Genomic DNA, 14064 nt, shown 5'->3' with positions numbered 1-14064 from the left:
TCTAATTGACAAAGCTAGATTGTGTGCTTGTGTCCTGGCTGCAAGGAAAGATGGAAATTGGTTCTGACTCAAATGTTCTGACAGGCAGGCTTTATAATTGGAGATTTTTTCTGCACATTATAATGCGGGGAATTTTCTGCCATTTATAAAATTTACAATGAAATATCACTACACACCTGTTAGAATGGCCAAAATCTGGAACACTAACAATACCAAATGCTGGTGAGTAAGTGGAGCAACAGGAACTCTCGTTCACTGCTGGTGGGAATGTGGAATGGTACAGCCCCTTTGGAAGACAGTTTTGGCTGTTTCTTGCAAAACTAAACATAATATTACCATACGATCCAGCATCCATGCTTCTTAGTATTGACCCAAAGGAGTTGAAAACTCATGTCCATACAAAAACCTGCAAAAAGGTGTTGTTTATAGCTGCTTTATTCCTGTCAAAAGTTGGAAGCAACCAAGATGTCTTTCAGTCAGTGAATGCATAAACGAACTGTGGTACCTCCAGTTTATTGGAATATTATTGACCCCTGAAAAGAAATGAACTATCAAGCCATGAAAAATACATGAAGAAAACTTAAATGCATATTACTAAGTGAAAGAAGCCACTGTGAAAGGGCTACCTGCAGTATGATTCCAACTACATGACATTCTGGAAAAGGCAAAAAAAAAAAAAATCAGTGACTGCCAGGGGTTAGGGAGTAGAGAAGGAGAATAGCACAGAGGATTTTTAGAGCAGTGAAAATACTCTGTACAATAATATAATGGACACATCATTATAAAATTTGTCCAAATGCATAGAATGTACAACGCCAAGAATGAATTCTAATGTAAACCCTGGGCTTTGGGTAATAATGATGTGTCAATATAGATTCGTCAGTTATAACGAACGTATCACTCTGATGGGAGATGATGATTATGGGGAGGCCATCCATGTGTGTGAGCAGGTGGTATATGGGAAATCTCTGAACTTTCAATTTCACTGTGAACCTGAAACTGCTCAAAAATAGTCTATTAAAAAAAACAAAAACAAAAAAATCATGGGTAGCCAGGACTATCAAGATGAACCTGATTATGTGCAGTCACTAGGCACATACCTGTATAAATCTCCCTTCTTTTAGAATCCTTGAAGCAGGCTGGATTCTCTTCCTTTATATTTGAGAAAACTGCAGACCAAACGGATTGATCTGCCCCAAGCCCATGGCCTTTTCCACAATGCAACCACCTAGGCAGTAAGGTTGCCTTAGACCAGGCTTTCTCAACCTTGGCGCTACTGACACTTTGCATCGGATCCTTCTTTGTTGCAGGGGGCTATCTGGTGCCTTCCAGGCCGTTTAGCAACATATCTAGACTCCACTCATTGGATGCCAGTAGCAAACCCCTCCCAGATGTGACAACCAAAAATGTCTCCAGACATTGTCACATACCCCCTGGGAACAAAACTGCCCCATCTCCAGATGAGAACCACTACCCAGTGCCAGGAACTGAGGAGACAGTACCCCATGGGGGGAATGACCCTGCCCCATGGTGGGAATGACACACTTATAAACAAGTAGTTGGTACAAAATGTGTGATGATACGTGCCAACACAAGTTGGAATGGTGGCAGAACTAAGATCACAATTCTGCTGAAGTTGGGAGTCGCAGAGGCAGGCTTTGGAACTGGATCATTTGTTATTAATTATAGCAATTAACACTGACCAGCTAACTTTTACTGGGCCCTTAACTCTACGCTAGGCAGAGTGCTAACAGATTTACATCTGATCTTATTTAAACATCACCAAAACTGTTTAAGGTGAAGAGACATTAATATCCTCATTTTTCAGATGAAGAAGCTGAGGCATTTAACACACCTAGTCTTAAATGAGTAGTAGTAAATCACAAAGCCAAAAACAACCCTAGAGCCCAGTTCCTTTTGACGCTAATTATAATACTTGGAGGATGTGCCAAAAATTCAGCAAGCAAAGACTTTAAACTATCCTTATGAATGGTGCTGCTGGATAACATTGTAGCTGAAAGCAATTTAAAATAAAGTTTTTTTGATTTGGCATTATGATACATAAATGCTCATGGTTCAGTAGAAAGCAGATCTGCCTAATGCAGAATATTATTCTCCAGTATTATATGCTGAACTCAGTCTCAATTTTTTTTTAAACATCAAGGTTACAGTATAATTAGGAACCAGCTGCAATTGTAATTACTGCTCCCAATATAATTTGTTACATATTAGCAAGTGTCAAATTACCACTGCTCCTTAAATGAATAAAAATTGATTGTGCTGTTCTGAAGATTGGGATGTGTGTTCCTGATGGGGAACAAAGGAATATAAAAAGTATATGACATATTTATAAAGTGCTGAAAGGTTCTACTTAGGAGATCACAAGTTGCTGGAGCCCAGATAATGCCAATGAAAGTTAAAATGGCTTCTGAGAGAGAAGAGCTAACTTAATAAATGCAGAGGAAAGCAGCAAATCCAAAGGCAATAGAAAAGTTGCTTCCACTAAATAATACCTTACCAGTTCACAATTTTGCTGTGCATCAATATTATATGACTAAGAATAGACAAGAACCCAGGAGGAAGTCAAAAGAGAAAGAACAGGTACCCTCTGCACAGCCAGGATCCTCATTCCAAAGAGTGTGCACAATTTCAGTGGAATGAGCTCTCCTCTGCCTCTCCCATGGGACCATGGACTTGTGACATGACTGTGAACAACTTCTCTGGTTCCAAACCCACAGCCCGCACTTCTACAAGCTTACTATGTCCCAGCTCTGAGTTTTACAAACATGAGCACACTGACCATCTCAATAGCCCCAAGGAGTAAGCACAATTATGCCCTGTTTATAGATGAGAAAACTGAGGTAACAGAGAGGTTGAATAATTTGCCCAGAGCCATAATTTGAACCCAGAGTCTATGATTTCAACCATATGTTAAACTGGCTTTCAGAGGAAAAGAGAGAGGGCATAAGATTGAGAGAGCAAAAGAGCCTAGAGATTAAAAGAAAGTTAAGACACATCAACTAATTGCAATGCTTGAGCCTTATTTAGATGACAATTCAAATAACCATTTTTTAAAAAATTATAAGGCAATAGGAAAAATGGGTAAAATGTGTACAGAATAGATATTTGATCGTACTGAAAAATTACTGAAAAATTTTTAGGTTAATGGTATTTTGGTTGTGCATTTAAAAATGTTTTAGAGATACATACTAATATTATACACATGATGATACAATGTTAGGGATTTGCTTTGAAAATATCTGAGGGATGGACAGAGGAGATAAGGTGTGGTATAAATGAAACAATGTTGGCCATAAACTGATAACTGCTGAAACTGGCTACATAGGGACATGAGAGTTCATTACATTCTTCTATTTTTGCACATTATGGAAAATTTGCATAATGAGAAGATTCAAAAATGCTGCTATTCTTTCAAGGCCTAAGTCAAATGGCAGTTTTTCCAGGAAGATTTTCTAGATGTCCTCATAGAATGCTATCTGTACCTATTCTACGGGGTTTGCAATTGGATATTTAAATTCTTACTTTAATGCTAACCATTAACATGACCTCCTATTTTCTTGCGTGGGGGGAGAGAGGGAGAGGGAAAGAGACAACGTGAGAATGCAGACTGAATGAAAGCAGCATAACTTGGGAGAGAATCTAGGAGTACCTTGCTTCCCAGTGACTTGTAATCTTTCCACATTCACAGTGGCCCAGCTAACAGCTGAGCCATAAAGAGAGGCTCCCTGGGCTTTCTGAACTAATCCGATCTCATAAGAGTCTGAACTAGCAGAGGGTCTGGGCTGGGCTGGCAGCAGGTCACACTGGCCGATGATGTGGCACTAGTGAAGGTTCATGACCTCGTGGGGTTGAACAACAATAACAAAAATTAAAATGGTTCTCTACCTTTCATCTTATATCAAAACAATTGCAGATAATCAAATTTAATCTTTAAAAAGAGAGAGATGTATATAAAGTACTAGAAAAACACAAGTGATTTCTTATGTAATATTAAGTGGGGAAGCTGTGTTTAAACATGACAGACAACTCAGAATCCATATAACACAGAAGCCATAGAGGATTAATAAATAGGTAATATAAATTTTTTTTAATAGAAAATGCTTATGAACCAGTTAAACATCAAACGACTGCAACAAAATAATGTGTAACAGATAGGACAGAGGGCCAAGGTTCTTACTCTTAAAGTGCTCTTAGAATCAATCAATGTGAAAAAGCAAATAACCCAATAGAAAATTGGGCAAAGGTCAAGACCAGGCTCTTCTCAAACTGCTAGTGGACACTAAAAACGGACCAACAGAAATCTCCAAGAGCCACTATAGAAAGAGAACCAGGAGCTGAGATTTTACTTCTGGAACTGAGAGGGAAGACAAAGAGAAAGTGGAATCTTCAAATTCAGTCAACTTCAACCTGCCATAAAATGCTCACAAAGAATGAACACCCTGGCCAGTGGGCCTGGCAGAGTAAGATAAGAGACCTGATGCATCACCAACTGTCCTTGCAAGCCACTTGCATGACCCAGTTAGCAAGATTTAAGAGACATACCAACCTCATGCCATGTGTGGACTATGTCTGAATCTTGATTAGAACACACCAACTGTAAAAGCTATAAACTTAGGACATGGGTTTGAACATCCTTACAGGTGTTTCTAGGAATGGGAAAAGAAAACTAAGCCCCTTTTCTTAAAACTGAAGGGAAGACCTAAATAAACAAAATCTGCCCACCAATAGAGAGAAATGTCAAGAGACACTCCTATCTCTGACAGCCCTAAGTTAAACAAACAGCCTCCCTTTTTTCTGCTACACTGTTGCCCTAGCTTTATGGCAAGGAATTTAAACAGGGATTGGGTAGTTCCTATTGAAAACTGCTGTGAAGGACATGTGAAGGACATGTGCTCCACAATAGCTAGAGCCAGAAGGCTTTGGCCTGCTAAAGAGATTAAATTCCATTCCCTAGGCAACATGAAGCCACACTGTGTAGCTAAGTTAATTAAAGAGGGCAGTGTAGTACAGTGGTTACGTGCATGAACTCTAGAGCCAGGCTGCCTGTATCACAGCTCTGCCGCTTATAAGCTATGTGACCTTGGAGAAGTTATTTAATCTCTCTGTGCCTCAAGAGACTTAATCACTCTATACAGAGGAGTTTGCCCATCTGAACAATGAAGACGATAATGGCACTTACATACCACAAGATTGTCGTGAAGATTTAATTACTTAATATACGGTGTCTAAAACAGTGTCTGGCTCTTATAAGCATTATATAAATGTAAGCTGCTGCTATTATTGCTATTTGTGTAGCCTCTCTGAGCCTTAAATTTCTTTGTCAAAAGAGATTATAACACCTTCTCTGCTGCCTTGTAGGTGGATTATAAAGATCAAAAAATGAAGCTTGGGTCTACACATTATCTGGTTATTTTAATCCCTATAGACTATGAGTTCTTGAAAACAAGTCTAATAACTTACCCATTTGGGGAAGCCCAGTGCTTAGTATAGGAGCTAGCAGATAGTTGGTATCAATAACACACTTTAATTTTTTTAAACTGTTAAGTGTTCTACCCATGATCACAGTACCACTATTAACGTGGGAATACGAGCCAATCTCAGAAGCTTCCTTTGACAGTTCTGGGCAGAACAGAGAGGGCAGTGCAGGGAAGAGACCAAAGGCAAGACCAGTTTGGAAGCTATGGCAAAGCTGTAGATAAAAAGTAATGAAGACCTGAACATAAATGGGGGAGACAGAACATACCTGTTCAGGGAAGCAGAGGGTTTAACTGGCCCATCTCTTTGCCCACATCCAAATTCCTGTTCATGGTGTCTCTCCTGGCTGCCCACAACAGGCACTTAGGAAAATGAAGTTGTAGGCTGAAAGTGAGGAACGACTGAGAAGATGTGTTCCAAATAATACCCGGCCCCAGTGTGGAATCAAAATGAGCCCAAAGAACCCAAAAATTTATACTGAATTTTGTCACTATGTATTGAATTGTGCAAAAAGTTAGACTGATAGACAACCAATTCAAAAAGTGCTGCACCCTTAGTTTAGAAAGGTAGCTACATTTAACGATGCGGTAATGAGAATTCCAGACCAATGGTCTTCAAACTTGAATGTGCACACAATTCCCTAGGGATCTAGTTAAAAAATGCAGGTTCTGATGCAACAGAATCTTTGGCCTGAGGTGAGTCAAAAGATGCTGCAACTGTAACAAATTCCCAAGCAAAATCCGTGCTGCTGGTCCCGGGACTAGCAACTTGCAACAGCAAGGCTCCAGGAAGATCACTCCGCGAATTTGGCGCTTGAAGCAGCCACGCTGGCTAGCCATCATGGCGAATATTCAATAGACCATAAGCTTTAAAAAAGCACACCACATTTTGTTCAGGTAGGTCAAATAATAGGTCTCCCCTAGTTTTCAGTTTGGTGGAAATATCCCACAGTCTCCAATAAACAACTTTTGACATTCCTATGGCATTTCAGAATTCCCAAAGTGTTTCCACATGTTATATTTCATCTGCTCCTCACAGATGTCACAGATGGCCACTGTTTTCCAAAAGGTGACACCAAGCAGCCACAGAAGGGAGACTTGTCCACGTTCTCACCACCAGTCAAAGCAGTGGGCCTGTAACCCAGGTTCTGACCCTTTCTAGTCCAGGGCTCTTTCACTAAACCAGAGCTATGGATTTAAATAATGAAGAAAGAAGGAAGAAGGAAGGAAGAAGAAGGAAGAAGGAAGAAGGAAGAAAGAGGAAGAAAGAGGAGGAGGAGGAGGAGGAAGCAGGAGAGGAGGAGGAGGAGGAGGAGGAGGAGGAGGAAAAAGTTCCCAAAGCCTCTTCCACATAAGAAAGCAATTCTGAGCTGACTGAGCAGTTGGGGGTCTTCTGCAGCTCAGCCTACAACTATGGGGAGGATCAGACACAGGCAAATTGCATGTCTAACTCAGAGAAACTACCAAATATGCACCTGAGGCTAGAAGCCTGTTCAAATCAGGCTTATGATGAGGTTCAGGACATACTACCCCAAAAGAGCACCTTGGCATATTGAATATCTTAAGCTGAATGAGTCTGAGAAAATGGCAGAGGCAGGAAAGTCACTCTGACCCTCCCCACAACCACCAGACACACTCTGCTTCCCTGAAACAGTTATAAAACTCCCAGGTGAAAGGTCCCCTCCCTGTACCAGGAGGAGGAGTGACATTCTTATCACCAGAGATGAGGAATTAGCCCTCATCTTCCTAGTTCTTTCTTCACCATTCACTACCCCTAACCTATCTTTGTCTTGCCAATTCTCCACAAATTTACTGTTTATTTGATCACCTTTGTGGTCTTCATTCTCTTGTGAGGGTGCCCGTGTACATGGTATGCCTTGTCTCCTGTTAATTTGTCTTTGTCGGTTTAAGTTTCAAGGGCAGCCAAGGACATTAGGAGGGTCGCGGAAAATTGTTTCCTCCCCTATATTTACTTATATTTTCCACTTACAATTTTCTTACAAATTGTACTACACAAGCATTAGGCGAAAGATGTTTTACCATCAAACAGTAAGTGTATCTTGAAATATCTGACTCATATCAAGTCAGCAGTTTTCATGGATAACATGTGGAAACTGACTACATGTGGAAATCAAGACAAAGCTACCAGCCTAATAACAGTCATTAAATAGAGTGGTTTATTTAAGTTGAATTGCTAAGAATTTCAACACTGCCTACTTTGCCATGTTGTCAGCACCTAAAGTCAAAAGGAACCATCCGGGTCTATTTTCACTCATGCAATGGCACAGCAAATTTCCAAAGGAAATAGTGAGTATGAATACTCTATCTCTTAAACATTTCCAATCAACGAACCAGACCACCACTCTACACGTCAGCCATTGGGAATAATTCTGAGCTAACAGACCAAAACCACCATTAACTGGGTCAGTTTGACCCAAAAAGGTCTGGTTAAACAGGCCATGGAAAAAAAAAAAGGTTTCCTCAGTTGCTGTTAAATATTTTGCTAAGGGAATTATATCACTGTGACATGGCACATCCTCCTTACTCTCAAGCAGAACCAACAGGTACCCGCACATTCACACATTCCTCTGTTCCAAGGCCCCACCAAAGGCAACCAAGGAAAGGGTGGGAAGGATAGGTGCTCCTGAAGCAGGAGAGTAGGTAGGAACTGTGCTGAGCAGGCCTAATGATTGTGGGTGATGAGGACACAGGAAGGAATGTTTCCCTTTAAGAACTCAACAGAAACAGGCTGTTCATAGGGCAAAAGGTCAAAGAAGCAGAAGCAGCCAGCGCTCCTCCTGACTTTGAATCCTTCCCACCTCCCTGTTCTGTATTTACTGACCAAAGGTTGTAAAGCCACATGACCTATCTGGAGAACACTGACCACACCAAATTAGGTTCCCCAGGGGATCAGTCTGCAAGATCAGGGTCATTCTTTGCAATGTTTCCCTTCTCAAGCACCTACGCTGATCTGGAAAACCACTGAAACTTCAAAGGAGTTTCCAATCACTTGGTGATAAAACCTATATTCTGGGATAATTACAAAACTGTATAAACTTGATGCCTAAGCACCAAGGTGATATGGGGTAAAAGGACTGAAAAGAAACTCTCAAGAAAGAAGAGAACTTGTAGGCACCCCTACATGTTTTCTTTTGCATCGACATAACCAAGGATTCCCATTTATCTCACTGCATTCCTTCCTTATCCCAAAAAGGAGCCACCAGAGAACTGAAGCAATGAGCACGAAAACAACCTAGAGGGGTGGCCTTTGAAGTGCATTAGATTCGCTTGGCAAGCTTTTAAAAGCCTGGAGGCTCAGGACACACCGAAGTGCAATTAAATCAGAACCTCTGGGTAAGACCCAGGCAATGGCATTTTTATATGACTATGACATGCAGAGAACCCCTACAACAGTGCAAAAAGCAAAGAGGTTTCAAGGGAACTTGGACCAATTTCAAATTTTTCTGGGACTCCATTTCTCTACCTGATAAAAGTGAACAGAATTGATGAGCGGAAGAGTGAGGATCATTGTGTCATATAAACCTCAAGGCTTAGCCAGCTTAGCCACTTCTATCAATTTAAGAAACCCTAAATCTAAACACCAGTGAAACCACAAAAACATACCATCATCATGGTAGCATAAAACCAACTCAAAGACTCCTTCCTGCCTAGCACAAAAACTGGTCTGCTCTATTATATCACCAAATGCCTAGCAGTTTTTACAAAACATAAGGGAGAGGAAAACTTCAATCTGAAGAATATCCTTAATAAACTCGATCACATTTCATCATCAATAACAAACCTCTTTAGAGGATATTATTATAGATAGGAAATATGAAAAACATGGAGGTTAAATGAATAGCCCAAATCCTTAGTGAACAATAGGTTAAATTTTTTACACAGGTATATGACAGTGGTAACAGTTGCACATCTCTGCGAATATATGAAAAACCACTGAACTGTGTAATTTAAATGGGTGAACTGTATGGTATATGAATTATATCACAGGTGAACCTGTGATATATAAGGACAAAAATAGAGAACACTTAATTCTTGGTGTTGTGAAAATTGATTATATGTAAAGTACTTGGGAAAGTGTAAGTAGGCACTATGTAGGTGGTTCTTAAAAAAGTCTGGTTTACACTGAGGCTCCTAAATTCCCCTCCTAAGCCAAGTCCCCCTCTAAATGTAGCACGTGTTCTCACCTCTCTGCCTTTCGTCTGCTGCCTCCTATCACTGCAATGGGTCCTTCCTCATGCCTCATTCATTCCCTCTGAAGTACTATTGCTTTTGAGACATATTCTCCTCTCACCTGTGGCTCTGTGTTCAACATGTAATAATATCTGCACTCCAGAAAAAAAAAGCAAAGAGCATGGCCATGAACTCAGGCTGAGCAGCCCTGACTAGTAGTTGACAGAATCATCCCACAAGGATAGTACCCAAAGGCAACTAAGTAAGGGGCATTCTTGGACTAAAGTAGACCAGAACAGCTCATTTTGGGACCTTTTAAGAGTACATTTACTGCACTGCCCTTGAGCTACAATGATGTACATAAGAAATGGCCTTATGGAACCCATAGACATATATCCAGTGGTCATGAGGGAGTTTGTAATCGTTTGCTCACAGCATGTAAAGGGACGTGGGGAGAGAGTGCCCTCAGCTCAGAGAGCAGCAGTACAAGGAAACTTCTCTCCCAAGTAATTGACCTCACTGATTGTTTCCTCTTGCTTTGGCTGCTAGAAAATTCAGTCACCTCTAGCAAGTAGGACCGTATTTTCCACTAACCTTAGTCCTGGCTTCATCTTACTTTATCCTGTTTTTCTCATCTACTCTGACTTGATTTTGATGTTTTGTCAGATTATAAATATATGCATATATATTTAACGTGAGCCATCAAACATTCCAATAAAAGGCAAGTTTAAATGAATAAAGAAACAAAAACAAGTTCTCAAAGAGTAAAAATGAAATGTTTCATCTTCTCTGATTCTCACTTGGCTAAAATTCAAATGTACCTATTGATATGACAGTTCAATAAAAATACAACCAAGAAGTTAAGCCTGCTTCAATGTCATTTATTTTATTTCATACTAGTTAATCGGTCTTATCTTATACTCCAATTATATGCATATTTCTCAATTTAGGTTGCTCAATTATTTTATATCCAAAATTAAGTAAAATTATTTAATTCATCTACAGATATAAAAATGACTGTAAAGTATGGGTATCTACTCCTACCTAGAAGAAGTCAGCTGGAGGGAACTAATTCATACCAAGCCTTGTACACTGATTGCATGCAAATTTAATGCAACAAAAAAGGCCAAAGGCTACTGGGTTTGAAAGGGTTAACATTACTTCTTCCAAAAATGAATCCCAGTGATCCTCAGAGAATCGACCTAAAACAGTTATACATACCTGTGTGTTCACACACAACACACTCACATACACACACCCAGAGCATGCTCCTGAGGATGGAACTCAGAGTAATTACTGAAAAAAAAAAGGGCCACTTAGGCCACATAGTTTAGGAATATGAAGAAGCCTGCAGATTTGGGGAGCCTGGAGAAACTTAAGTCATAGAACAGCATTTAAATATATTTGTCTGCTTACAATTTCCATTGCAAATGTGATTAGTTTGCTTGAATAAATAGGAATATGATGTGTTGGCCATGTTTTCCTCTGGAGGGTTATCACAGAGTTTTGATTAAGGACAAATGTTTGAAATGTTGGGTATATTTAAGTTCACTGCACTTAAAATGAGCTAAGAAGTTGCATAGGCTTGATTAAAGGGCTGCCTTTGTGAACTTAAAATTAAAAGCAATAAATTCCAATGATTCAAGTGATTGGGACTAAATATGGTATCCTGCCAGAAAAGTTTTGAAATGCAGTCCAAATTGACTGAAATGGTGTCCAGGTTTCAAGAAATGGTGAAAGAGGAAAGGTCAAGTTGTAGGAGTTACCTTTCCTCTGGGTTAGTGAATGATTCACATTATGCAGAATCCTTTTTAAGTAGAACTTCACAGGAGTTACAGGCTCCCAGGACAATCTGTTTTGTCATTTCTAAAAAGAAGTCTCTCAAACGCTCAGAGGCCGGTCTATAAGTATTGTCAGATGGGGACAGAGGGGAGAAGGATGGGAAAGGTGAGGGTTGAGGGGTGGGGGTCCTCTGGAGTTTGTCCGCAGACTCGCGCAGGCCAACTCTCAAGCCACCTCGAAAACGGAAGTCAAGGTGACTTCTCCATCCGCGGGAGGGCGGAGCCTTGGAAACCTAAGAGGATCAGGCTTCAGCCCGGACTGTGGCCTCTGGAAGCAGCCCGGGTCAACTACAACCGGGGTCAGGGGCAGGAGCGCGCTGGGGTGGCCCAGGGGACCTGCTGACCCCAGTCCCTCCCCCACCCAGGCGCACCGGTCCTCCTCGCGGGCCTTGGCTCAGCTCGCCGGGCGCCGGTCAGGCACCGGCTCCCCTCCCGGGCCAAGTGGGAGGGTGCAGACTGCAAAGTTTCTGCGGCAGAGTCGGACCTCGGGGTGCGCACGGGTCGCCTCTGCCGCCCGGAGTGGCCATCACCTTCCTCCTCCCGCTGCTGCAAGGTGAACAGCTGCCCCACTCCCCCTTTTCTGTGCTTTTCCCGCTGCACCGGCCCGGCACGTGAGCGCCCGAGCCTCTCGCGCCCCCAGGCCCGGTCCGATCGGCGCGCTCCCCGGGGCAACGGGCCGACGCTTACCTTGGCGGCCGCCATGCTTCACCCCGGTGCAGGCGGCTGCGGGACCCGCTCTCACTGCGGCCTGGCGGCTCACTTCCCGTCCCGGCGGCGTGCGCGCCCGGCCTGCCTCCCCACGCCCTCCCGCCCGCGCCGGTCATGCGGGCGCCGCCAGCCCATTGGCTGGGCCGGGCCAGGCCGCCGCGGCGCGTGTGATGCTGCAGGCCTCTGCCCTGCGCCCCGGGCGGTCCAGGGTCCGTGGGCGGCAGACTGGACGCGGGCACGTGACCGTGGCTGAGCTGTCCAGCGGCGGCGACCTCTGCGGCGGGAGCCGGCGGGCATATGGGGTGCCAGCCTGTCTCCTAGGGGCAGTTGGCCTCTCAGAGGGCTTCAGCTGATACCGGGGGCTACTCCAGGGCCTTGGAGACTCACGGCCTGGGGAAGTTGACAACTCCGCTATGTCACATGTTTAGCTAGCTTTTCCTTGTTGGTTCCGTTTCAAAGGGGCTCCACTCTGCACTGTCTTACAATGGATCCAAAATCATTGACCAGTTGAAGGGAAGATAGCAAAGTGATGGAGCTATGGGTGTGTGTATTGCAGAACATCTATTTGTGGGGCTGTTTCGTTTCAGTCCTGCATATTAGGACTGCAGAGATCAAAAGATCCACACCGCCCCCCAAAAAAGCCTGGCTTACTAAAATAAATAAGTCAAATTTTAATGGAAAAATTAAATGTCTAACCTCTAGAGATCTTATTGCTCTTTATCAGAATTTCATTTCTTTGTCTCTGCTATCAAAATTTATAATTAAGGCAATAGTTGGTCAGGGAAAAGGCCTTTAAATGTTTGATGGATTACAGATATAACTTATCAGCGAAAGTGTTTTTCACTAATCATTTTTAATTAACACTAAGTGAGTGACTACTATGTGCCAGCGCTGTGCTAGGTGCTGGGAACACCAACATGACTTGAGAGATGGTCCCAGCCCTTAAAGAGCTTACCAGCTAGTGGGAAGGCAGACACATAGTTAACTTGGATATAACCTGTTAAGGTAACAACCTGTTCCCAGGGCACTATGGGAACATTGAGAACTAGAGGAGAGGATGCCTAAGCTAAATGCAGTAAAATGGCTCTGTATTAGTCCAGTGAGGTGGAAGGGAAGAGTTTTCCAGCCAGAGGAAATGAGGAGTGGCAGGAGGCCCAGAAATTGGCCACAGCAACTTATGAAAGTGGTTGGTCATGAAAGGTAATTTCAGCTGTGAGTCTGGTAGAAGAAGAGTTTGGACAGGCAGGTAGGGACCTTGTCATGGAGGGTGTTGGATACCATACTTAAGGGTGTGCACCTTAGCTGAAGGACTTTAAGGCAGAAAGTGGTGTAGCCAGGTTTATCATATACATGGATCACTCTGCTCACAGTGGGAAGAACAAGGCATGACTGAACGATTGGAATACCCAGACAAGACAGGATTATACGTAGGAGTGGAAGAGAGAAAGGAGTCGGTCTGTCTTTGCACATGGCCCCTGGTGTGGATGTTGGAAAGACAACAGAGATCAGTGTTTTGAGCTGTGTATATCTGTCTGTAAGGAGAGTATATGTGCAATATATAAATTATGTCATAAAAACCAAACAAGAAACATTTCGAAAAAGAGTGATTGATTAACATACTCGCAGAGGTCTAACAAGACCCTGAAAGACGTGAACACGTTCAGAAGCAGAGGAAAATGAGCAAAGAGTGAAAGAATAAAGACAAAAGCAAAAACAGGAGAATCGATAGAGAAGAGGATGTCAAGGGACAAGCCTAAAGCTTATGTGAAGGGGTGGCCCCAGCTACTCTAAAGAGATTTAAAAGATGCAGAGAAAATACAACCTCATGT

The 14064-nt window shown here is 42.5% G+C and overlaps 1 protein-coding gene across 2 annotated transcripts in view; it reads right to left on the bottom strand.

Annotated features, from left to right (window-relative positions):
- Positions 1-12366, bottom strand: part of SLC25A13 (solute carrier family 25 member 13) — a 165371-nt gene extending 153005 nt beyond the window's left edge. For both annotated transcript variants that reach the window (XM_039878040.1, XM_039878041.1), the window contains exon 1: positions 12215-12366. In XM_039878040.1, coding sequence (XP_039733974.1) covers positions 12215-12229 — 15 coding nt within the window. In that variant the 5' untranslated portion in view covers positions 12230-12366. The remainder of the gene's footprint in view (positions 1-12214) is intronic.
- Between the last annotated feature and the right edge of the window lie 1698 nt (positions 12367-14064).

The sequence above is a fragment of the Pteropus medius genome, unplaced genomic scaffold (assembly GCF_902729225.1).
Source record: "Pteropus medius unplaced genomic scaffold, Ma_sr-lr_union100, whole genome shotgun sequence".
Taxonomy (NCBI): domain Eukaryota; kingdom Metazoa; phylum Chordata; class Mammalia; order Chiroptera; family Pteropodidae; genus Pteropus; species Pteropus medius.
The sequence above is the reverse complement of the archived record's forward strand: the minus strand, read 5'-3'. Positions and strand labels throughout refer to the sequence as shown.